Consider the following 26942-nt stretch of genomic DNA (forward strand, 5'->3'; position numbering starts at 1 on the left):
AGAGCAGCAGTGGTGACGCGGGCTAGGGGCGGGGGTGTCTGTGTGCGATTTCAGGAGGCTGACTTAGTTGTACGAGAGAGAGAGAGAGAGAGAGAGAGTTATATACAGTTAAAACAATCATTTATGCAAACGAAATGGCTTATTTACAGATCAAGAATACAGTTCTGTCTTATATACAGTTTAAAAACAATAATTTGGACAGTGAGAATAAAAGTGCATGGTTTCAGATACAGCTCAGGGGTCAAAAGGATGAGTATAAAACAGCTGGATAAAGTATAGCAGAAATATAATGTTTTGGAATCTCAGCTGATTAATCTCATGTCATGTCAGCGTGGTACTAATGAGTACTAGTACTGTCGTCATGGAGAACTTAAATGTATGCTAAGGAACTTAGGAACTCCTACATAGTTCCTTACTCTAAGCTGTGCTGAATATGCTTGGGATGTTTTACTTCAATTTCTTCGAGAGGCAAATCCAAATATAGTAAATATTGAATACAAGACACCTGGAGAATTGTGCTCTTTGGATCCAGTTAACGTATGCAGATATTTCAATCATATATTTGAAGCTATGATGTCTTTATCACCAATAAAAAAAATCCTCCTCTTGGAGAAGTTGTAGATTTCTTTTGGAAAAAGGAGTATCAAGCAAGAGGTGTTCCTCACATACATATGCTAATATGGATCAAAGATGCCTTCAAATTCGGAACAGATTCGGATGATACTGTGTTGTCTTTTATTGAAGAATATGCTACATGTGCTATACCCTAAAGCACAGAAGAAAAGAACTTAAGACAACAAGTCTTACGATTCCAAAGCCATCATTGTGGGAAATACTGTTGTCGAAAGTACAAATCTAAGGACCAGTTCAACACCAAATGTCGTTTTGGATTTCCACGTCCTGTAATATCGAAAGGAAGAGTGAACAATTTTATGTCATCTTTGCGACATAATATCACAAGAAAGTCTCCAGAAAATACCTACAACTTAAGAAGAAATGAAGAGTCAAAATATATAAATGACTAAAACCCAGTTATTTTGTTTATGTGGAATGCTAACATTGGTATTCAATACGTTGCGGACAATTCCATTGCTTTTGCTCGATATGTAACATCCTACATAACAAAATCGGAAAAGACGAAATTGAAGGGAATGTGGGAAGAGATTTCCCATGAGAAGAGTCTAAGTAAGAAATTATACAGTTACAGTTTGAAGATGTTATCTCATCGAGAAATTGGAGCGTATGAATGCTCAGATCATCTGCAAGTCTATACTCCAAATCTAGAAGAATCATTTGGGTGAGTCTAGGTCTTGCTGCAACACGAAATCGATTTCTTAAATCTGTACAAGAAATTGAATATTTAGCTGAAAAAGAGCCAGAAAGTACAGATATTGTGAAAACAACTATGTTGGATACATATTATCCAAATAGAAGTCATCTTGAGAACATTTGTCTCTATAAAGTGCTGCAAAACTATACTTTTAAACGGAATATTACAGAAAACATCAATAATGCTATATATGCTGTGAATGGTTCTGAAGGGTGTTTGGTGAAACAAAGAAAAGGACATTTGATTAATCACTGTAAACTGAGTTGCGACACTCCTGACAAAAGGGAATTTTACTATTTACCTCTTTTGCAACTCTTCAAGCCGTGGCGTTCAGAATTGGAATTACTTGGAGATTTTCAGAGCTACGAAGATTCGTTCAACGCAACTAAAGATACTATAGAATGTCCTGTTTTTGCTAATTATGTGAAAATGTTGAACAACGAAATTGAGCAAGAAGCTACAATTGCAGCTGAGATTGCTAGAGATAGTTCTCAAGACAGTCAAACTTCTGCTCCGTTGAGTTAGGTCCACTAGGAGAACCAATTATTCAAAATGAGGCAGCAACTGCCATGGATGAGGTGGAAACAACAATGTATCAAGCTCAAAAAGATGTAACAAACTTAGGAAACTTGGAAGAACAACTAAATGTTGAGCAAAAACAAATATATGACCAAGTGAGAGAACAGATTGACCATGGATTACTTCATGAAAAGAAAGAGTGCTCATGCTCGTCATTTCAACCTATCCGAATGTACATGAGTGGAGAAGCTGGAACAGGAAAAAGTTTTTCAATTAAAGTAATTACAACTTATCTACAGAAAACAACGGAGTCACATTTGTCTTGTGTTGACACTGTTCCAACTGGGTTGGCAGCACACAATATTAAAGGAATTACTTTACATCGTTTACTAATGCTACCAGTAGAGCATGAAAACAAATTGGAATACCACAAGCTATCTGGAGAAGCTTGTTGTGAAGTTTCAAGAGACTTGAAGAAATTAAATGAAATATGTATTTATAAAGCGCGATTGCTGCCCAGGGGCGTCCAAGCGCTAGTATGAGGTGTAGTTGCTGAACGGAGGGGGTTCGGCTAGGAGATTAATGGTGGGCATTGAATAGGAAAGTTTTCTGTTGTTTCCGAAACGAGAGGAGGTTGGGGTTGGACCTGAGTTGGAGGGGAAGGGAGTTCCATAGTTTGACGGCATTGAGGGAGAACATCCTGCCTCCAGCTCTTTCTCTTTTTATTCTGGGCACTGAGGCAAGAAAACACTGACCAGATCTAAGATTTCTGGTGGGGTGGTACTGAGTTATTAATTGGCGGCAGATTGCTGGACCTGTGCGCCAAAATGCCTGGTGGGAAATGCACATCGCCTTGAAGGCGATTCTTTGTCGTACGGGTAGCCAGTGCAGCTTGTTCAGCCCAGGTTTGGCCGATTGTCTGCGGGACAGCTGGAGCAATGTGCGAGCACAGCAGTTCTGCACAATTTTCAGCTTTCGTAATGTGTATTCCGGGGCACCGAGATACAAGGCAATACTAAAGTCCAGCCGAGATTGAATCAGGCCCTGGACGGCTACCTGTTTGGCCTCCATAGGCAGGAGAGGGAGGACTTTCCTAACCTAAGAAGACCAAAACAGGTTGCAGACAGTTTTGTGGCCTGAGTGTTAAAGGAGAGCGCTTTGTCCAGCCAGACCCCCAGGCTTTTTATGTTGTCTTTGGGGGCTGGGGGGTTGCCTAGGCAGGGAGGCCAGAGAGAGTTGAAGTGTACCGGAGATGTGGGTCCCAGAAGCATCAGCTCCGTTTTATCCCCATTGAGTTTAAGGGAGGATGTCGCCATCCATCCCTTGACTTCCTCCAGGCATTTCGATAGTCCTGATAAAGATGATTGACCACCCTCCTGTGCCAGAGAGACCACTAGCTGAGTGTCATCCGCGTATGAGATGATTTTAATGCCAAACAGACGAACAACCTCAGCCAGTGGTTTTATATAGATATTGAAAAGCGCAGGGCTTAAAGAGGAGCCCTGCAGAACTCCACAGTTCAATGGCCTGCTTGTTGAGACGGTGTCTCCTTCAAAAATCTGGAAAGAAAATGAAACTTCTCATTATTGATGAGGTAAGCATGGTATCAAACTTAATGCTTGCCTTTGTGCATTTAAGAATGCAGGAAATTGCTAAAACAGAATACGACGTGTTATTTGGAAGAAAACACGTCATAGTTTTTGGAGATCTACTACAACTTACTCCTGTAAAAGGACAACCAGTATTTAAAACACTTGCGCATGAAGATACCAGAAAGTCTTTGGGTAGCATTGGAAATGTTAACATTTAGTCATATTTTGAATATAAGGAACTTATTACGAATATGCGACAGGCAAATGATGCTGGTTATGGAAGTATTCTTCAAGATATAAGAATTGGAAAAGTGACTGAACATGGCAAACAAGCTTTACAGAGACGATTACTTTCCAATTTGTTTCCAAATGAAAATATTGTTCCTTAGAAAATATATATGAGAATTGCAGAAAACAAATCTGTAATCTGCTTAATGCCAACACTGGGTGAATGTTCTATATTCAATGAAGAAATTTTAAAGTTGGAAAATGAAGAAATTATACAATTGGAAGCTATTGATAAAATAGAGCATGAAGGAATCACTAATTTTTTGACAGAAAGGTTAAAGAGGAAATTGGATTCTTTAGAGAAATCGATATCTAAAACTGCTGGTTTAGAAAAGAATCTATGTGCATGTGTAAACTTTCGGGTAATTTTACGACGTAATTTGAATGTGGAAAAAAGGTTTAGTAAATGGAGCAATGGGTAAAGTTGTTGATTTTGTTAATTACCTAAATAGAGATGGTATTGAATTTTTGAAAATCTAATTTGACAAATTGAAGAAGTACAACAATTTAGTCGTTGTTCAGCTCGGTTTTTGCTTGTAAAAGATTTGATTGTTCGCAGAAAACAGTTTCCTGTTTCTTTGGCGTATGCGGGACCATTCATAAATCTCAAGGTTTAAGTGTAGATAGTGCTTTGGTGAATATTGGAAGTACTGTGTTTAAAGAAAGTATGGCATATGTTGCTTTGTCTCGAGTCAGAACTTTATCTAGATTGTTCTTGATTGATTTTGATGAGAGAAAGATTAGTGCAGATGCAAATTGTGTGAAAGAGTATAATAGATTAAGAAGAGAATATGCCCCCAATTTAGGTCAATATCCTGTATTTGAAAAGCTTGTGGTAGGTCAAAAGAGAAGATATGAGAATATCTGTAGTGAAGCTGTAGAGAAAGAAAAAAACAAGATGAAGTTGTGATTGCAAGCAAAATGAAAAAGGACACTGTTGAAGAGATTGTTGGTTATCAGTTTGAAAATAGTTCTGGTGTCAACTGCCATGCTAATGTAGTTGTTAATGTTGTTTTTTTTCTTGAAAGTTTGCAACAGCAAATTGTTGAAAATCGGGAAAAAAGATTTTGTTTGTTGTATTCTGTTTATGAGAAATGTAGTAGTGATAAAAGTAAAATACAAAGTGTTTCTGATATTCGAAATGTTTTGGACATATGTTCTGGTTGTACTCAATTTATGCAGAATATTCAGCAAGATTGTCAGGAATTTCTAATGTATATGCTTGTTGTATTGAAAGATGAAGGTATAGATATTGAAAATCTTTTTGGCCTTTCCTATAAATGGCAACATGACTGTGAAAATTGTTTGTTTACATGTAGCACTAACATAGACACTGAAAGATTTATATATTTGACTTTAACAGACTGTGAATCAGTGTCTTTTAACAACCTAGTTAGAGGAGCAAGTCAAAACATGGAGTGTAGGCAATGTAAATCACAAATGTCATCAAGATTATTTATACAAAGATATGGACAGTATGTCATTTTAATAATGCAACGTTGTACAGCTGATGGAAGAAAATTGGAAACTTTAATTAAAAATGTTGTAGCTACTCAAGTATCAATATCAGGAAGAGCTTTTGTAGCTGTAGCAATTATTTTTCATGATGGTCCTTCTACAACATCTGGACATTACACTGCTTATTTAAAATGTGCTAAAGGTTGGATACATTGTAATGATAGTCAATTGGTTTTTAAACGTTTGCCGAAAGAATTACCAAATTCTTACCTAATATTCTAAAAGCCAAAGTTTTAGGAACAAAATTTGGCCTTTCAGGATTACTGCTGTTAAGGTAGGCTGGTCTGGTGTTGTGGAGTGCTTTGTGAGCGTGGGTGAGGAGCTTGAAGGTGATTCTCTTGTCGATGTGGAACCAGTGTAGGTCTCTCAGGTGGGGGGTGATGTGGCTGCGGTAGGGGACATTCACGATCAGTCGGGCGGAGGTGTTTTGGATTCGTTGTAGTCATAGTAGGTGTTTGGCTGGGATTCCTGCATAGTGTGTGTTGCCATAGTCCAGTCTGCTGCTGACGAGGGCCTGTGTCACTGTTCTTTTTCTTTCGGTCGGGATCCACTTGTAAATCCTGGGGAGCATGCGGAGGGTGTTGTAGCAGGAGGAGGAGACAGCGTTGACTTGCTTACACGTGAAGAGGGAGGAGTTGAGGATGAATCCTAGGTTGTGTGCATGCTCGTGGGTGTTGGTACTGTTCCCAGTGTAGTCGGCCACCAGGAGTCGCCCAAGGCTGAGGGGGTGGGTCCGAGGATGAGTACCTCCGTCTTGTCCGAGTTCAGATTCAGGTGGCTGCTCCTTATGCAGTCGGCGACAGCCTTCATTCCCTCTTGGATGTTGGTTTTGGCGGTGTGTGGCTCCTTGGATGAGCTGGGTGTCGTCGGCGTAGGAGATGATGTTGAGGTCGTGATGGCGGGCCACTTGTGTGAGGGTGGCCATGTAGATGATGAATAGCGTCGGGCTGAGGGATGAGCCCTGGGAGACGCCGCAGGTGATGTCTGTGGTTTTGGATCAGACGGCTGGGAGGCGGACGCTCAGGATTACAATTGGACAACTTCCAAACAAAGGATTTGATGCATACTATTTGGCCATAAGGAAACGTATCCAAAACAATTAAGGACTTCTTGTTGTATATTTTGTCAGCATATATTTCTAAATAACATTATTTACAGTGTATGAAAATTAATAATAATGTTTTGTTATTTTATGATTGTTTGAGATGTCTCATATTTACGTAGGAAATTGCTCTTAGAAAAAAACATTTAACATATGTTTTATTTCTATTTTTTAGATTGTTATTGAGAATATTGAACGTTTTTTTTAAAGATAATCTTATTGATTGTCTTTTTTTTGCCCGCTGTTATGTTATGAGTACAATTGAACTCACTGTTTCAATATATTCTGAGAACAGCAAAAAGGGCAAATGCAATGTTTTACAAATTATTATGTGTTGTAAAATATATATTGTAACTGTATTTTTTCCTGTCATCCACAGATGGTAATTTTATAATATATACTTTTTTTTTTATAATTTATTATTTTTAAGGTAAGTATAAGTAACTATAAACAATGGTGAATGTGTTGTGCTTTTACACAGCTGAAGAAACAAGAGATAGACGGAGTACATATCTGTGTAAAGATGGTTTGTATCTTTTAAAGATATATGAGAAAGTTAATATACATACTGAGTGTCCCCGGGGACCCACTATCTTTGAAGATATATTGAAAAAGTACCACAGAGTTTTATTACAGAGATGTATAAAATGGGACATGGCTTCAGAACAGCTTTCTGCAACGCACCAGTATGGTATTGAATAGAAAGACATGCTTGGCTGGTAGAGACCAGGGAGTTTCAGGATTAAAAGAGACCAAATTGCTCAACATAAAATATGTCACAGAGTGTGTTTTCAAATACTCTTTTATATTCAGAAGAACAGGTTAAGTTACTGTGTGTAGCTTTTCTTTTCTATGTAAATATGTTCTCATCATACACAATACTTTGTGTTGAAGGGGCGTTCTATACCTGTTGCTGTGAGTATTTTCGACTTATATAAGCAAGTTCTAGTTTCTAGTCAGGTTAAAAGGTGAGTACTGGATAGGTCTTTAAGGATTGATGTGTGTGAAAACACATTAAGTATTCAAAAACTAGTGGGAGAACGGTACCTAAATACACACAGATACACATTGTTAATCTGGACAACCAACAGTATCTCTTGCATTTTACTAAAACACATTTACTAGTTTTGAAGAGGTAAAGTGAATAGACATATATAATCTACATATTTTAGTACTGCATTTTACTATAACAGCCTGAGTCATTTTCTATAGTCATAAGGAGTGACTGGTTTCGAATTTTATGAAAACTTAAGAACAGGATATCTTTATAAGTAAATATATTTATATACCCTTATAAAGTAGTAAAACTCTACTGTTGGTATGTTATTAGGCAAAGGTATTTACATAACTTTTTTTAGGGCCAAAATAGTTGATAAACATAGTTTTGTATTATGTATTAAGAAAACTGATAAAGTGAAGTGAAGTGTTTATGTTTTTGTTCAAGGACCTACAACATAACAGATTTGTTATGGATAAAGAGGAGAATATTACCGAAGGCACATTGAAAATGAGCAACAGTTTCATTGAAGTACAAAATCTACCTATAACAGGCAGTGAAACTGAATTAGAAGACATCAGTACTGCAGATATCACCTGTGACTTTGAAGATGAAAGCAATGATGCTGATTTTTTTGCAAGCACTGGATGCTTTAGAATTACTGGAAGACATAAACTCTGAAATGGCAAACCAGCAGTATGATCTCGAAGAAATACCAGATGAACTCCTTTTAGAAGCTCTGTTAAAATATGAGATGTCTGAAGAATAATTTTATTGTTTAATAATAATAAAGCATTGAGCACTATGCACTAATGCATTCACTGTACTAAAAGTCAAGCACGTATAGAGTCACTTACACACTCTTTACAATATTCTACTGATTCAAAGTATGCAAAGTAGGCCTCAGGGCATGGACTGCTTCAAACCCATTATGCATGCAGTCTTCTATGCACCTGCAAACTTGTCTTTTATACATTCAATTCCCCAGTCTGTATCCTTACACTTCCACCAAACACTCTGTCACTGCTGTTTCAGTATTGTAGTGACCCATTGAGCAGTATGTGCTTATCTATGCACTGTGCTAAAAGTGAAGCACTTATAAATTCAGTCAGGCACTCTCCTTGCAGAACTGTAATCATTTGGTCAGTACCGAAGTACTCATGCAACATGCATTGACTGCTTCAAAACCCTATACACTATGCATGCAGTCTTCTATCCACCTGCAAACTTGTCTTTTATACCTTCAATTCCCCAGTCTGTATCCTTACACTTTCATCAAACACTCTGTCACTGCTGTTTCAGTATTGTAGTGACCCTTTCAGCAGTATGTGCTTATCCATTCACTGTGCTAAAAGTGAAGCACTTATAAATTGAGTCAGGCACTCTCCTTGCAGAACAAGATGGTCGATTGGTAGGAGCTCTGTGGAAGAGCCCCGGTCGCTTGGGATACTTTAATCGGAAAATCCCTATTAGTTCCGGCAGCAAACTGTACGGAACTGAACTAGGACTGAAACGGGATGAAGTGACAAGGGTAACAGGGGAATTTCGAAACTTTGCCGGAGACACTCACCAGGATATCCATGGAAGCTGCAGATCTCCTCTCCCCACGCCTGGCAGTCTGACCGGAGGGATCGAAGCGCGGCAGTGAAGGTAGGTGACCCTCGGGAGATACACACACAGACGCTTGCCTGACCCCCAAGGTGGATGGTGTGCGACCACCCTCGATCCTAGCGCGTGAGGGATGACGGAGCAGTGGAGGCTGGACTAGCCGACCCTCAATCTCCCTACAACCGCATGCCTAAGAGCTACAGAGACTGGCAGCTACAAAGACGCTGGGAGCTGCCCCCACCTCGAGGGCTTCGCATTGCTCGCGTCTACCCAGGCTGATCCTTGCATGTGCTGACGCTGGCGGAAGGGCGTTGATGCACAGTGAGGGACAACGACCTTAGGAGTATTTTAGGAACAGATCAGGCGATGCCCGGAGGACACTGCCTGGTAGCCCCGCCCCCCGCCCGATGTGGATCAGCGCCGAGAGCGTACACCGAAATTAGACAACAGCGAGCGGGGGCACCACGAGCTGCTCAGGTCGGTCTAGGAAGCGAAGGCGCCCCATGCAGCGCGCCATCAAAGGTCATCTAGCTAAGAATGGCTGTGATGGCAGTTTACTGATCACAACTCACACACCAGCATTGCGCCCATTTTACATTTGGAGTTTACCGATCTCTGGCACTTTTACCCTACTGCAATGGCACAATCAAAATGGCTGACAGGGATGATGGGTGAACAAAAGAGCAAAACAACAAGGGTGAGAGGCACCCCCCCCCCTCCTTGGGTAAACAAAGTGGCAGTCCGTCACCATCCCAAGCCAAACATCAACCACTGCAATGGAAATAGGACAAGTGCTTCATTGCAAGTGATGAGAAATAAAAAGAAAAACAAGACTACAACCAGCAGCCCTCAAGCAAAGGAAAAAGAAATAGGTATTTACTGCTGAATAGGAGGCTTGGTACAAATGAGGCTTTCATATTGGAAAAGCACCACCACAATGACATAATTCACACCCTGTGTCAGCCGATCATACTATCCAGCCAGAACAGGTCAGAATGTCCACATAACGCCACTAACACCTAACCAATAGGCCTTAACACCTATGATTTTATCTCACTATCTGTCGGCCTGCGGATCCTTTTTGCTTACACTAACTTTCGCCTGGCAGAGCTGTTAACTATCATTTTGCTAATAGACCTCTTACTTCATTACTTGATATCCCATTATTTTACCTCTATACCCACTACCACTATACCTCACGCCCTACCTCATATCCACTCACCCCCGTAAGCTGGATCGCCCACACCCCTCTCACACTCCCAGATTATTACCTCCCCCTCACCCAGATTAGCACCCCCTCATAGCCACCCCCACTATCAGTCGCCCTGCTGATCCCTCTTGCCTACATTATTTCTCGCCCTGCAGATCGGTTATCTCTCTTTTTGCCAATATACCTTATACTCGATCACTCCACATTCCATTATTTTACCTTTATACCCACCTCCACTATACCTCACGCCCTAGCTCATATCCACTCACCATCTTAGGCCGGTCCCCCCACATCCACCACTATACCTCACGCCCCACCTCATATCCACTCACCTCTTTAGGCCAGACCCCCCTCATCCCTCCCACACTCCCAGAATAATACCGCCCCCGCACCCAGATTAACACCTCCCCCAGAGCCACTCCCCACACAATATAATATGGACTGCTAACAGAAACCCGCACTATCTATTCGGTACTCATGAAGGAGCTCACAGGCACACACACTTACACTATCACCTAGCCCCCCAAACTCTCTAAAAGCGCAGCCAAACGCTTTAAACACAATCTTATAAAACATCATCCTTAAACAGCCATAGCGGACCCTTATTTCTCAATACACAACGGACACACAACTAATGATATAATTTTCCATACGAAGCGAAGAGCGCAATGGAGAAATGCATTTCTAACCCTATTTACACTCTCCGCCACCAGGAAAATACCCCATGGTCTGGTTATCTACATCGCCCCCTCCAAACTTTTCCAAGCGCCTGCAACCATCACCATCTATAATAATGGAACCATCGTCATGCAATCTACAGATCGTAATCTAAGCCTCTTAGACAACATCTTCCCAAACATCAAAGAGCAAGTGTCTAAACCCCATATGGGCACTAAGGCCACCCCTGCCGCTAATACTCATTATACCACATGTGCAATCCTTACCGACAACAACGCCACTCCACTCCGACCATTACCTGCCAACACACGTCTTTACACCATTCCGAACACCCAACCCAACACATCCGAAGCCACCTACGCACCCTCTGCAAACACTGATCACCATTTAACCACCACTACAACAGATGCCCCTCTGGATAACCCCCTCTCGTCCCTCACTAACACTCATACCTCTGCAACCTTCCCAAACACTGTCACCCATAGTAACCACCCCCCACGCGAGACCACCACCCTTACTTCAGCTGTCAGACCACGGTAAAACACTCCACCTAGACGACACAGAGGACGCATGGCCCGATGCTGTCACCAGACCCCTGAGCATACTTCCTAAACCCACATCCCAACCATCCACTCCCACAACCTACTCACCGTCAGCTACAACTCCTCCCTCTCCAGCAGCCCACCTATCCTCCCCCACACTCCAGACAGCCACTCCCACAGCCCACCCACCATCATCCACAACGCTACCCGCACCATCAGTCCTGCCATCCTCCCCCACAGCCCACCTAACACACACTCTCATACCTGCAACACCCCTACCTGCGCCGCACGCAGTGGGCCCGGACCACACACCAAGCCAGGCTACAGCCCCTACATCCAGACCCTCAACACAGACACATTCCCCATCCGTAACCACCCCTACAGCCCACCCAACACGTACATCCTCATCAGCAGCACCCCTCTCATCCACACTCACACATACTACAAACTCCACACACACATACACACTACAAACTTTACGCCAGGCCAGACCCCACTCCATGCATCCAAATCCACACCCACAATACAGCCACATATTACACGCCCACCTGCACAAAACCCCACACTTGAGATTATATTAGCTTTGAACCAAACCAAAGAAGAACTCCAAGCACTCAACGATCGCTTAGCGAAACAACCATGGGGTATTAGAGCAACTAGACACTCCAAAATGAGCTGGCCCAGAAATCAAACCACCACTAACCTGAATCCTTATTGTCCCAACTGGTCCTCAGTCCCCTCCTACAACAATTCACTCGACCAATTAGAAGCACCAATCTGATCTCAGAGAGCGAGTTACTCTCCATGGTGAGCTATACGACCCCGCCCCCACGAAGCCTACCACCCCTGCATCATCGGTGATACCTACTATCCCCCCCAACCCCCATAGGACCACTAAACCAAACACTAGAGGCGCTACAAACAATAACCTTAGAAGAATCACTATCACTCAGGAACCCTCTCCAACCATCAGCACGCTCAAACTCAAATGTATGCTCCTAAACTGCAGATCGGCCGCTAGACATGTTGCGGACATAGCTGACCTCATCCTCACACATGAGCCAAACCTGAAAATGCTAAGGGGAACTTGGCTAAAGGAATCCTCCACGCCAATCATTGATATTGTAGTTCCACCTAATTACAACATCATCAGGCTAGACAGAGCTCGAGCTGATAAGTCGGGGGGAGGCATAGCGTGCATACATCGTACTAACATCTCTGTGAACAGAGACATCTCCCCATTATTACAGTCATGCGAATACATGTGCCTTAACATCACTAGCAAGGGCAAACCTGTCTGCTCTCTGCACATCATCTATAACCCCCCAGGTGAGAACCTTGCCTTCACCGAACACTTCATGGACCTAGTATCATCATACGCGGGGTGACAAAATACTTAAATATTCCTCAGAGACTTCAATCTCCATTGGGCTGATCCTAAGGATACAGCAGTGAACAGTCTTAAGAATTTCCTTACTGACCTAGACCTAACGCAATTCTGTGCCATCCCAACACTCGACAAAGGATCAATTCTGGACCTATTAATCTCTAAAACAGTCTCCATTCAGCTAGAGTCGCTCCTACCCTGCGATTGGTCAGACCATCACATCATCACCTTCATCATTAAGGAAACAGTGAAATTGACCTCAGCTCAATCCACAAGACCTAAAGTGTGGAAAAGAGACTTGAAAAATCTCACGCCCAACACCTTGCCTTCTTCCTGTTCCAACCTTCTGTTACCTCCCGCAGGATCTTCCAAAGTTCACGATCTCACAAACCACTACCTCTCGACCATGACATCAATAATAGATGAGGTTGCACCTCTGCAACTAAAAAGAGTTTCTTTGAAAGGTTCTAAACCTTGGTACAACGGTATACTCAACGAGGATAGGCGCTCACTCAGAACTTCAGAATGGGCATGGAGAGCATTACCTTCCGCCAACCACCTCAAGACCCTCAGGACAAAGAGAAACGCATATTTCCGGAAGATCAAGCGTGCCAAAGTAGACTTTATCAGCCTTTAACTTGACCAGGCAAGAAATCGGCCCAAAAACTCTTTGATCTGATCAAAACCCAATCTAAAGAGGCACCTCATCACCTACAAGATAGAGAAGGCGCAGCCAAACTGTGAAGAATTCTCCACCTACTTCACCGTGAAGACCAACACCATCCAGAACGACCTCCTAAAGGATCTAACCTTATACGCGAGACTGAATACACTAACCTTGCCTGCTCCCAGAACAACTCCAGACCAACCCTCAGCAAAGTCCAACCCCCAAAAAAATAATGCAAACTGGTCATCATTTACATCCTACTCCGAAGACGCCTTAGGCAAAATTCTCAGCGCATTGAACCCAGCCAACCACTTCTCTGACCCGCTACCGGCGAACGCAGTCAAAGACTTTACTCCACTGCTTCTCCCTCTCTGGTCCAAGATCATAAACTGCTCACTTCAACAAGGATGCATCCCAGACTCCCTCAAAGTAGGCCAGGTTGCACCCATTCTAAAGAAGCGAACGGCAGATCCCAAGGACCTTAACAACTATCGCCCTATCTCCAATATCCCTACCTTAGCCAAGTTGCTGGAAAAATGTGTACATCTGCAGCTATCGAAACATATTGATCACTTTGACCTTCTCAACAAATACCAATCAGGTTTCCGTGCTGCCCACAGCACAGAATCAGCCATGACACACATCATTGACGATGCGCTGCAAATACTTGACCAAAACAGATCCTGCCTACTCATCCTACTTGACCTCACCTCTGTCTTTGATACGGTCAAGCATGAGAACCTGCTGGACCTACTGAAACACAGAATGGGCCTATCTGGGGCAGTGCTAAGCTGGTTCACTTCATTTCTCCAAAATCGGACACAACAATTCAAAGTCAATAACACCCTGTCCAAGCCTGTTCCAGTATCCCTGGGTGTACCGCAAGGATCCGCACTATCCCAAACACTGTTTAATCTCTTCCTGGAACCCCTCACTGAAATTGTACAAACCTCTAACGTGCAATATCACATGTACGCAGATGACACAGAACTATACCTCAAGATACACACCCTAGAGGACATCAAACTACTTAATACAGCTCTTAGGAATACCCAAACTTGGCTGGCAGGAAATCATCTTAAACTGAGTGCCCTCAAGACTGAATTCCTACTAATAGCTCCACCGGCTCAAATCCCGAAAATGCAAGGCTGGATCAAACATATTACGGCGTTCAACGTTTAACTTATCATTGTGGACTCAGCAAAGTCATTAGGAATAACGTTAGACAGTAATCTCAACATGCAAAAACATAACAGTAGTGCTACAAAGGGAGCCAACTTCCAGATAAACACACTGAGGAAACTGAAACCCTTCCTACCACACAATGACTTCAAGCAGGCAGTACAAGCTCTAGTTATACCCAGAGTGGAATATGGATGTGTCTCTCTCTGTGGTCTACCCAAGGCATCAACTGCACCTCTGAGAGCTTCAATCAACGCCGCAGCAAGACTCATAACTGAATCTAAACGCAGCTCCCACGTCTCCCCGGACCTTCCATCCCTGAACTGGCTACCCCTAGAGGCAAGAATTCAGCTGAAAATTGCGTGCATGACGCACAGAGCCATGCATCAAAAGACATCCAGTTACCTGATACAGAAATTAACGATATCGGGTGCGTCCAGTCCCTCAATAAATGCGGAAAAACTACTACTGAAACCACAAAAATTTCATACGAAAAAAAACGTATAACAGATCCTTTTCGGGGATGGCACCTAGAATTTGGATCGCCTTACTCCCAGAAACCAGACTCAACCCGTCCACTACCTTGTTTAAAAAGGAGGTTAAAGCCATCCTCATGGCCAAATACACGAGTAGGGTTTGCTGAAACCCTGATACGAGATGCATACACACTCCCATCCACAAGACAATTCTTGATGTTAAATCTAGCTATGTTGTTTTTACTACATGCTTTATTCACGTGTGTGGATTTCCTTTTATTTGATGTATTCAGTAACATTTATTGTTTGTATAGCGCTATGATATCCGCCAGGATCTTGTTCGCGCTAAAATAAATAAATAAACTGTAATCATTTAGTCAGTACCCAAGTACTCATGCAGAAAAGTAGGCCTTAGGGCATGGACTGCTTCAAACCCCTATACACTTATGCATTCAGTCTTCTATGCACCTGCAAACTTGTCTTTTATACCTTCAATTCCCCAGTCTGTATCCTTACACTTCCACCAAACACCCTGTCACTGCTGTTTCAGTATTGTAGTGATCCATTCAGGAGAATGTGCTTATGTATGCACTGTGCTAAAACTGAAGTAGTTATACATTCAGTCATGCACTCTCCTTGCAGAACTGTAATCATTCAGTCAGTACCCAAGTACTCATGCAGCAAAGTAGGACTTGGGCATGGACTGCTTCAAACCCCTTATAAACTATGCATGCAGTCTTCTATGCACCTGCAAACCTGTATTTTATACCTTCAATTCCCCAATCTGTATCCTTACACTTCCACCAAGCACTCTGTCACAGCTGTTGTACTGTTGTAGTGACTCATTCCTCAGTGTGTAGTAATCCATTCACTGCATTAAAACACTAAGGGGGAAGATTTACAATAACTGGCGCATCCCCAGGTATTTGCCAGTTATTGTGCGCCATGCGGCACACCATGGGGAAAAAACGGCACAGATGTATGACGCATCTGTGCTGTAAAGGCGGCACATTGCTGGAGTTGCGTCGCAAGCGCAACGCAGCTCCAGCAATGCTCTGGGGCCCCTATGCTCACAATGCTTTGTCAATCCTTACACTCACTGACCATGTCTTGAATGATGTAATATGTGACATCATCATCAATGGATTACGGGCGCGCAAGTTATAGTTAGTACAACTAACTATAACAGGGGAATTTCAATGGTTTTGTATGAGTGAAATGTCCAGCTAACTATAACATGTGTGAAACCTATGTTTTTTTCTGTGAATTTCTAAGGTTTTTTAAATGCTAATTCCTAACTATAACATATGTGAAACCTATGGTTTTTTCAGTGAATTTCTAAGGTTTTTTAAATGCTAATTCCTAACTATAACGTGCCTAACACCTATAATTTTTTCAGTGAATATATATATAGATATAGATATATATGCTTCAAACCACCAAGATCCACTGCATTCACAGGCGGGTACTTTCATTCGTGAGTGTGGACTCACTATACTAATTATTCAGAGTCTTCAAAAAGGAAGTTAGCACTCACAGGGGGAATACAAAATACTTGTTTATTTTCACAAGTAACATGGACGTGTTTCGGCAGACGCCTTTTTCTACGTTTAGTGAGTTAACTGCTGTACCAGTTAATATTTACATGGTCTATTGGTTGCTCATTGTGAAGTGGTAATGCATAGAAAGAGGACAGCGTATTTACAACAGTATATCTTTCTTTTCGGCGGCTGCCATCTTAAAGTTACTGGTACTCACAATGGATTATTTCTCATTCATACATGGGAATCTATGTTTCCTTCAGGGAAAAACAATTCATATAATTACATATAATTACATACCTCAATACGTAAATCAATTCATCATTCAGTGTGAATACTACAATAATATACCGATGGCAAAACATCAAACAATAGATGGATACTATACTTGATGTGTAATTAAAATTGATCCCTTCAAATATTGAGTTCATTTGCCTGACATTGTCTACTCCTTTTTTTTTTTTTGCAAGTCCCAAAAAATACATGATCACTACAAATTCAATACAAATTTACATTCATTTTATTACACCTTCAGAGTATTAGCACTTTTAGATTTTCTGACAAATTCATCCCTGATGAGCAAGATCAAGGTTTAGGGCTTATTGCATACCATCACAATCTAAAGAACCTATAATATTTCTAGGTGATATGTGGTCACTGAATGTCTGTAATCCTATCTCACCACGACACAAAAAGACGGAAAAAGAAGGAAGGAAATTTGAGAAATTAATAGCTGAGGGGGCTCTGCATCTATACGCAATAAACATTACTAGGTGGTACCATGGAGAATATATTATAAATAGAAATTTTGCATGGTAAATGTAGGAAGGTAGGTACCTGACTATGGTTACCCCCAACTTTTTGCCTGGTGTTTTGCTGGTTTTCTGACTTAGTTGACCTGTGGCCCTGCTATTCAGGACCCCAGGCCCACTGCTCTCCCTCTAAAATGGATTCCATGTACCCTAGGTACATTTCCAATTGGTACTGGGCCACCTTATCAGACCCTGTAACTCAGGGCATAGGTGTACCCAGGGCCTACCAGGGGCTGAAGCATGTATTATGCCACCCCTGGATGGCCATCAAAATCTGACACCACTGGCTGCACGACAGCTGGGGCAAGGTGGAGTAATCACCCTTTGCTTTAGATATAGTATACCTATATCTAACCCTAAAAATGGACCCACAGATTTCTATCAGTCACTCCTATGGCAGGCCTTGACAATCCTGAAGGCAGAGTGCTTGGAATCGTGTGAGATGGTGCTCTGGCATGACCTGAGCCCGTTTGCAGCTTGCGGAAGCAAGTCCTAATAGCTGTTCCATGATAACGCATACCATATACTCTTAAGTGCATTATAATCCTCGCGGTTAAATGCTATCTTTGGTATTGCTTTATCAAAACATGTCGAGTAAGGTGTCATACGAATTGGAATACTAACCCCTCGCCAATTCTGGCGACGGCGTTAGCATTCCACCCTTCTAGAGGGACACGACATGTATGTAACTGTGAACCCCGGTTAAAGTTAACTGAAGCCTCAGCTCCACAAAATGGATGCTGCCACCACAGACACGAGTCTGACCTCCTGCTGCTGGGAGTCCTTCCAGCGAGGAGAGCTTGGACAAAGGGTTTCCTGTCAGGGGCGGTGCTAGCACCATCCCAGACAGGGTTTTGTGTATCCTGGGTAGGCAGGGCTTTACAGGAAGGTGACTGCTGAGTGGCACCCCGGTGCTCACTACGCATCTGCCGGCTAGAACCAGTTCCAGGGGCACACCAGCCCCTGGCCTGGGGAAAGTCCGGCATGGGAGAGGGGTGTAACCACCCCCCTTCCTGGTCCCACCCCTAGGGCAGGACCTAGTCGCGTACCCACCCCTTTCTTTAGGATAAAGGCAGGAGCGGGGACCCTTCCAAATTAGATCATCTTTGAATCAAGAATACTTTCTACGAAAGGAACTCTCGACTCTTCTCAAGATTTCTCCCTTGTGGCTAAGGAGTAGTCACCCTGCATCCGCAGGCACCATCTAAGAACTCTGCGGTTTGCTGCAAGTCCTTCCTCAGGAATCCGACTGCCCAGCTCGACGAGAACCGGCTTCCCTGGCACCTCTGACCTCTACCCACATCGTCAGCTCAGCTGAGATCTGTGGGTGCGACGAGACCTCGAGGGACCGGCCATCATCAAAACCTGCACGCTTTCTTAAATCAGCACGACCACCGAAGGGATCCTCTGGTGAGCGCTCTGGGGTCCGAGAAGCCCCGACCCTGAGCAGCTCCAGCACCGAAGTGCAGCCTCCCAGCATCTCCACGATCTGCGTGGGGCCCTTCTGCTCTTTGCTGTTCAGCACGTTGTCCGATCACTAGCCGCTGGCTTGTGACTCTTTTGACGACACCCGACAACCAACGCTGCTGGTCTGGTTGCTCCAGACTGGCCTGTGTTCCCTTCTGCGAGAGGAGCACCCCGGACCCTCCTGGTCCACTCAAGACGCCATTTTAGGCCCACCACGTGGCCCTGAAATTTGCCAAGGCTTGTTGCCCAATCCTGGGCCCAGCGACGCCGACAGCATCAACCTTCGTGGGACAGCTCGCACCTCCATCCTGGTCGCCGACAACGCCTCCTGGTCCGTGAGACTGCAGAGCCTAGCGTCGCCCACTCACCTAGTCGAGGTGACGATCATCTGGTGCCCTCCTGGTACCCTCTGACTACTGGCTAGTAGTACGAACTTGGTCCCCTCTGCCTTCAGGTGTCATCCATCTCTGATCCAGGCTTGGATTTCTACGAACTATTTCCACTGGTCGCCGGCCAGCAACTCCTTCCTTCCGGCTCCTGGCTCGTCAGCGAAGACTCCCAACGTCTGTAAAGACTTGTGCAGCCGCAGCCCTTGGGGCTAGGTAACTTCGGCATTTCGGTGCCCGCATAGCCTCCTTATTTAAGGGTCCCGAGTCCCTATCGCTTCCGACTTGCCTTATCGGGTCCGCCCGAGACCACTAAACTTTCCGTGCCCTCGGGCACTTGTATTGATTGTGCACTTGAAGTATTTTCCTAAGAGTTTTGTTGTGTGCTTAGTACCCTGTCCTCATAAAGAGTACAGGGCTGTGCTGTTGTGATTCTAATAAATACACTGTTTATTTTCATAACACTTGTGTGGTGTCCTTTCACTTGGTGTTCAAGGGGAATGTGATGGTATAACAGCTGGCTTAACACGCCCTCTAGAGTTTAGCCCGAAGACTGCTCGTATCCACGCTACTAGGATAGCTGGTCTAAGGTTGACTTACAACCAATCACCATAAGGGTCCTTTGGACCGATGCATAGTGGTCGCTAGAATAGTGAACACTGCATATCGGGCCAACTTCTCACAGTAAAGGGATGTGATATGAAGCCATATGACTTGTTAAGGGCGGGCTTTCAGTCATGCGTTGTAATGGCATGCGTGGTTCTGTAACACAACCTTCCAAATGAGTACACTAGAAGCTCGCCTCTTGCTCAGATGTTGCCTACTGTTTGTTTGGGACAAAGTGGAATAGTATGTCACCGCTGCATTGTCTCTCCAACTTAAGAAGGGTGGTAATGGGGGTGTGACTTGAACTGTCTGAGGGTTGAGTGGCTGGTGAACCTATTCATGTAACACCCTTAGGGGCCCATTACGATGTCGGGCGATCCGCCCGACATAAATGCCCGCCCGCCACCCTTTTCCTCCCCGCCACATTACAATGGCGGGGGGGACCGCAGCGGAGGCGAACACCGCCCACCACTTTTCCACCCCGGTGGCCTTGCGGCCAGGGCGGAAAAGGGTTCATATGGTGGCGGTGTCTGTCAGACACCGCCAGCCATATTTGTATAGGCGTCTGCAGATGCTTTTCCGTGGCGGTAATGCCGCCACAGAAAGGCAGGCGGACTTCACTCTGGGGGCCCCGTGCGGGCCCCCAGAGTGAAGGAGAGTAGGGGGGTGAACACGGGGGTTACCTGTGGTACACCCCTTCATTTGCATTTACAAAGCGGCAGGCACCGAGCGGTGCCTGCCGCTTTGATAATGCAAATGATTAAATGCATTTTTAGCATTGTGGCGGGCTGTGCAGAGAGCACCGCCCGCCACAATGCTAAAAATACAGGATGTGCCCGCCACTGTGGCGGACACATCCTAATACTCCCCAAGGGACCCCCGCCCTTATGGCGGGCGATCCCTATTACCACGAGGATGGCGGGCAAAGTCCGCCCGCCATCCTAATGACCCTCTTAGTCTCTAGACCTAACCTACAAGATTATGAAAAATGCATAAGGATGAATTTGACTAATATGACTGCTTGACAGCTGCTGTATATTCAGCACTATGTTATTACACATGCGTCAAATACCTAGTGAGTTTTAAATATTACCACTAAAGTATTATTGAGATTTGACACATTATTAGCCTGTCTGCATGTTGATCACTTTCATTTCATTAATGACAAATCTTTTCTTGGTAATTCAAATATAAAATGCAAGACAGTGGATACTTCAGAAGGTCTCTTTTTTGTGAACGATAAATATTAAAATAATATATTTAAAAAATCATGCATTTCCCACTAGAAGTTTCTATGGCCATATGTACAAAATTTCCTTATTGCATTTCTCAAATAACGATTTCCAAGAAACCGCTTTTTAGGAAATGCAAAATAGAATGGACAAAAATAGAGATTGCCTAATAGCGAATCCTACAGAGTAGGAATCACTATTAGGAAATCACTATTTAGGAAATGCTAAGCCATCCGTTAAAGGTCAATAGGTATGAATGGTTTTGCATTTCCAAATTTGCGATTTCCTGATATGAAATCACAAATTAGGAAATGCAAAACCAAGAGTCAAGAAAGGCTCCCCTTGATGTACCCCAAAAAAAGCGGTGCACATGAAAAGCGCACAAATGCCCTTTGAGCATGTGCGCTCTACACGGGCACTTTTAAAAATGCAGTTTGGGTGCAATTTATAAAAAATTGCACATGGTTACCATTGACTTTGAGTCGATTGATATAGTATTTCCTAAATTCCCATTTCGCATATAGGAAATTCTTTGGACACGTGCTTAGGAAATCGCAAATAGAAAATCCCTATTTGTGATGTCCTATTTAGGGAATCGCAAAATACGATTTTTCTGCTTAGAAATCACATTTTGTGATTCCCTATCTGCCTTTGTATATATGGAAAGGCAATTTAGCATTTCTTAATGGACTGAAATTGCGATTCGTTCCTTTAAGAAATGTGAAATCCTTTCGTACATACGGTCCCTGATCATTTAATTCACCCTTCCAATGCACGGTAGTCATAAATACCGAAAGGAATACATATAAAGTTAAACAAAGCATTACTTACCGAGAACACGAAAGTTCCTCTGGTGTGGTATCTGGGAGAAGAAACCAGGTTTCAAAGCATTTGTAATAATTATGTCAAACAGTTCTTCAAAATTCTTCCTAAAAATTAGAAGGAGATCAAATATAATATTAATGAATTCAGCACAGAGTTTTTTCAATTAATCTGCAGCACTAGCTCTGGTCAAGAATGCAGAAGCTTGTGATTGATATATATATTTTTTTAAACAGTATGTTTTTTAAAACATTTTCACTCTTAGGGGAAAATGAAAGTATATAGTGCTACTTATAGAAGTATACAGCATACACGTGCACATGCTGACTCGAACTTCATCCATCTCACTCGAAGTGGAATGTTTCCCCCAGCTACATCACAGTGATGTAACTGTAAGGAGAAATGCAGTGCTTCGGAAAACTACAATATAATGTATTAATATTGTAGGATGTCCACCTCAATTCCTTCATCATCAGACAAAAGCTGGAAGACAAAGTCACCCTCGGAGAAACAGAAATCAGTAAATGCTAAAACACTGGGAGGCTGCACAGAGAAAACCAATATATGGTTAATTTGTAATTTAAGTCAGTGATAGAGATAGGAGGAGTGGGAAAGAGCAGAGAAATAAGTACAGCAAAACTGACTATCATCTCGATGGCATGGATCAATAAAATGTCATTTAGATCAACTGTACTCATAAATTCACAAATGGACTATTACAGTGCAAAGGGCAATTTCGCGATTTAAATACAGTACAGCAAAACAGACATTTACACAGGGAAACAACTCTCCTGATAGTCAGGAGCAGTTCTTAGTTTGTAAAAGTGAGTGGCGGTGCCAAATGCTCTGCTAAGAAGCCGAGGCTGGCAGCCGCGGCCGCTGCAGGTAAGAGCGTGGGGTAGTGGGGCCGGGTTGGGGGAGGGGGAAGGGGATTTGAGAGACGACCACGAGGATTCATTATTTATTTATTTATTTAATTTCCCCTCATGGTTGTCTCTCGAAATCCCCCCCCCCCCTAACCCTCGCCCCACCGCTCTTACCTGGAGCGGCAGCGGCTGGTGCAATTAAATATCAGAGTGCTGATTACCAAGGCTGCACACTCTTCAATCCACTTTGTGCCTCTCTAAATACCTTCCTGACAATCACTGGAGCTTTATCTCACTGTTGCCGGTTTCTGCTTTCTCCCTTTGATTAATTTGTTGTGTCTTTTTCCTCCTTCTTTCCCCTTTGTCTTTTTTTCCCATCTTGCTGTAGGGAGATTTGGAATGAGGAAAAATAAGTGCCGGTTCCCAAAAATGAGTGCCTGTAACCTCCACATGGAACCACTGGCCCAAATTAAGCACTTGCCATCGGGAAGCTTCTTTAATGTGATTGGATCTCACTGTACACATTTAACCTCTTGAATTCTGGTTTTGGTTAAAAACCTTTCATTAAAACAAATACAAATAGATTATATGATGGAATAAACCACATATGCAAATGTATAGAGTGTAATATGCTATTTATTACCATTCTTTAAAATAATCATTTTTTAAGTTTTCATAAACTGTAAAAACTGTGAAAACAAACATTAATCTGATACAGTTCAATCACACTATGCAATTTTGTTTTTTTAGTATAGACATGAAAAATAAAAAGGGCATCTATGAATAAATATTGGCTTGATTATTGGCCTCCCTTGTTTTGGAACCATCTGACTAAATATCTGCTCTACTTTAGGGCCCTCGTGTACCCATCCTCCCCAAACAAGGAGTCTCAGTCTCTTTCGTGAAAGTCTCACCATAGTCCCCACCCTTTCTCAAATTTCTGTGAGCATCCTCTTGCTTTAAAAACAGACGTCTCCACCTGCATACACCAGCCATGTTGGTCAATCAATGCTCCAGTCCCGGGGCGTCTGGGCTGCCACACATCAGAACAATGTCCTTCTTGGCCCCATTAGAGCAACATTAGACAATAGAAGTGTATATTTGGGTAGAGTCTCCGCTCCTCACATACCCAATTTTGCCAGTGGTGTACCGAGTGTCAAATCTTCTCCTGTTACAGCCTATATCTGGCAGCTCTCTCATGACAAGAAAAGTTGTAATCGAGTGCAGTCTAACAAAGTATGCAGCGATGTACCAGCTTGGCCACAGCCTCTCAGGTATTTGTCGTTGCCAGTTCTCCCTATATGAAAAAGTCTAGGCCCATTGAAAGATCTTAAACTGCTCTAGGGAGAACCCTGCCTTGATAGCCTTCGGTATCAACATGTTTGCCCCCACTGTTCATCCTTCAAGATTCTCAAGTCCAGTTCCCATTTTTAGGTCTCGGCTTCGAGACCTATTGTAGCAGAGAAGCTCCTCAAGGGAGCTAGAGCCGTGAACGAGCCGACCAGGGTCTGTGGACGCGCACACACACAGGCAGGCAGTCACGAGCCTTGCACACACAGACACACACTCACAGACACACGCACACACACACACACACGCACACACACACACGCACGCACCCTCTCCCTCTCTGCCCACTCCCTCTCTGCCGCCCCACCCCCTCGACCCCCACTCACTGGGCTCTTTCTCTCACAGCGGGTCAGTCATGGCAGCAGGCAGACTCGGTGTCTTCTCCGGCGATCTTCAGCTGATGTGCACGCCCACGCTGCGTCTCGTGCGCCGCGCCCACCAAGCTGTTTCGCGCCCGTTGATCCTCAGCTTGTGATTATGCTCTTTGATGTTTGCGAGGAAGGAGGTTTTCGGTTCGGGAGTTACAGGACTGCTGCTGTGAGAACCTCAGACGTTTAAAACCGAAATAAAAGGCCACTGCTGTGCTCCTGCTGCGGCAGCAGGTTTGGTCTACAAGTGTGACCGAATCTCCCGCGTGGTCAATGTGTGAGAGTCTGGATGAAAGCTGCTATGCCTGGAAGCGAGCATTCAGGAGGGCCGGGGGCATTCCAACCAAGTCTGCAACTGATCACCCAGGAGGACATTTACTCTCTTCTCCCACCAGGTCAGGCACAGGTGAATAATACTGCCATTTTGCCTGCTCCTCTGCATTTGATTCCCCATTTTATTAACTACGCTTTAAATCGTGTGTTTCCTCATTTCTAAACACTTTGCTATAGAATCTCACACCCGACCCCAGGTCTGCCCAGTAGAACGGCGCTCACTTCATCCCTCTGTGAGGCAGAAGGTGAGTGTGAGTGCAGAGTGCGCAGAGTGTGAAGTAGTGAGTGCAAAGTGAGTGTGCATAGTGTGAGTGCATAGTGCAGAGTAGTGAGTGCAGAGTAGTGAGTGCAGAGTAGTGAGTGAGTGCAGAGTAGTGAGTGCAGAGTAGTGAGTGCAGAGTAGTGAGTGCAGAGTAGTGAGTGCAGAGTAGTGAGTGCAGAGTGCAGAGTAGTGAGTGCAGAGTAGTGAGTGCAGAGTAGTGAGTGCAGAGTAGTGAGTGCAGAGTAGTGAGTGCAGAGTAGAGTGCAGAGTAGTGAGTGCAAGGTAGTGAGTAGTGAGTGCAGAGTGCAGAGTAGTGAGTAGTGAGTGCAGAGTAGTGAGTTGCAGAGTAGTGAGTTGCAGAGTAGTGAGTGCAGAGTAGTGAGTGCAGAGTAGTGAGTGCAGAGTAGTGAGTGCAGAGTAGTGAGTAGTGAGTGCAGAGTAGTGAGTGCAGAGTGCAGAGTAGTGAGTAGTGAGTGCAGAGTAGTGAGTGCAGAGTAGTGAGTGCAGAGTAGAGAGTAGTGAGTGCAGAGTAGTGAGTAGTGAGTGCAGAGTAGTGAGTAGTGAGTGCAGAGTAGTGAGTGCAGAGTAGTGAGTGCAGAATAGTGAGTAGTGAGTGCAGAGAAGTGAGTGCAGAGTAGTGAGTGCAGAGTAGTGAGTAGTGAGTGCAGAGTAGTGAGTAGTGAGTGCAGTGTAGTGAGTGAAGAGTAGTGAGTGCAGAGTAGTGAGTGCAGAGTAGTGAGTGCAGAGTAGTGAGTAGTGAGTGCAGAGTAGTGAGTGCAGAGTAGTGAGTAGTGAGTGCAGAGTAGTGAGTAGTGAGTGCAGAGTAGTGAGTGCAGAGTAGTGAGTAGAGAGTGCAGAGTAGTGAGTAGTGAGTGCAGAGTAGTGAGTGCAGAGTAGTGAGTGCAGAGTAGTGAGTAGTGAGTGCAGAGTAGTGAGTAGTGAGTGCAGAGTAGTGAGTAGTGAGTAGTGAGTGCAGAGTACAGAGTAGTGAGTGCAGAGTAGTGAGTGCAGAGTGCAGAGTAGTGAGTGCAGAGTGCAGAGTAGTGAGTGCAGAGTAGTGAGTGCAGAGTAGTGAGTGCAGAGTAGTGAGTGCGGAGTAGTGAGTAGTGAGTGCAGAGGAGTGAGTGCAGAGTAGTGAGTGCAGAGTAGTGAGTAGTGAGTGGAGAGTGCAGAGTAGTGAGTAGTGAGTGCAGAGTGCAGAGTAGTGAGTGCAGAGTAGTGAGTGGAGAGTAGTGAGTGCAGAGTAGTGAGTAGTGAGTGCAGAGTAGTGAGTAGTGAGTGCAGAGTAGTGAGTGCAGAGTAGTGAGTGCAGAGTAGTGAGTGCAGAGTAGTGAGTGCACAGTAGTGAGTGCAGAGTAGTGAGTAGTGAGTGCAGAGTTGTGAGTAGTGAGTGCAGAGTAGTGAGTGCAGAGTAGTGAGTGCAGAGTAGTGAGTGCAGAGTAGTGAGTGCAGAGTAGTGAGTAGTGAGTGCAGAGTGCAGAGTAGTGAGTGCAGAGTAGTGAGTGCAGAGTAGTGAGTGCAGAGTAGTGAGTGGTGAGTGCAGAGTAGTGAGTAGTGAGTGCAGAGTAGTGAGTAGTGAGTGCAGAGTGCAGAGTAGTGAGTGCAGAGTAGTGAGTAGTGAGTAGTGAGTGCAGAGTAGTGAGTGCAGAGTAGTGAGTGCAGAGTAGTGAGTAGTGAGTGCAGAGTGCAGAGTAGTGAGTAGTGAGTGCAGAGTAGTGAGTGCAGAGTAGTGAGTGCAGAGTAGTGAGTGCAGAGTAGTGAGTAGTGAGTGCAGAGTAGTGAGTGCAGAGTAGTGAGTAGT

The 26942-nt window shown here is 43.9% G+C and overlaps 1 protein-coding gene across 2 annotated transcripts in view; it reads right to left on the reverse strand.

Annotated features, from left to right (window-relative positions):
- Nucleotides 1–26942, reverse strand: part of NT5DC1 (5'-nucleotidase domain containing 1) — a 1423540-nt gene that overhangs the window by 464276 nt on the left and 932322 nt on the right. For both annotated transcript variants that reach the window (XM_086927341.1, XM_086927342.1), the window contains exon 8: nt 21972–22069. In XM_086927341.1, coding sequence (XP_086783467.1) covers nt 21972–22069 — 98 coding nt within the window. The remainder of the gene's footprint in view (nt 1–21971; nt 22070–26942) is intronic.

The sequence above is a fragment of the Lissotriton vulgaris genome, chromosome 6, assembly GCF_964263255.1.
Source record: "Lissotriton vulgaris chromosome 6, aLisVul1.2, whole genome shotgun sequence".
NCBI classification, from domain to species: domain Eukaryota; kingdom Metazoa; phylum Chordata; class Amphibia; order Caudata; family Salamandridae; genus Lissotriton; species Lissotriton vulgaris.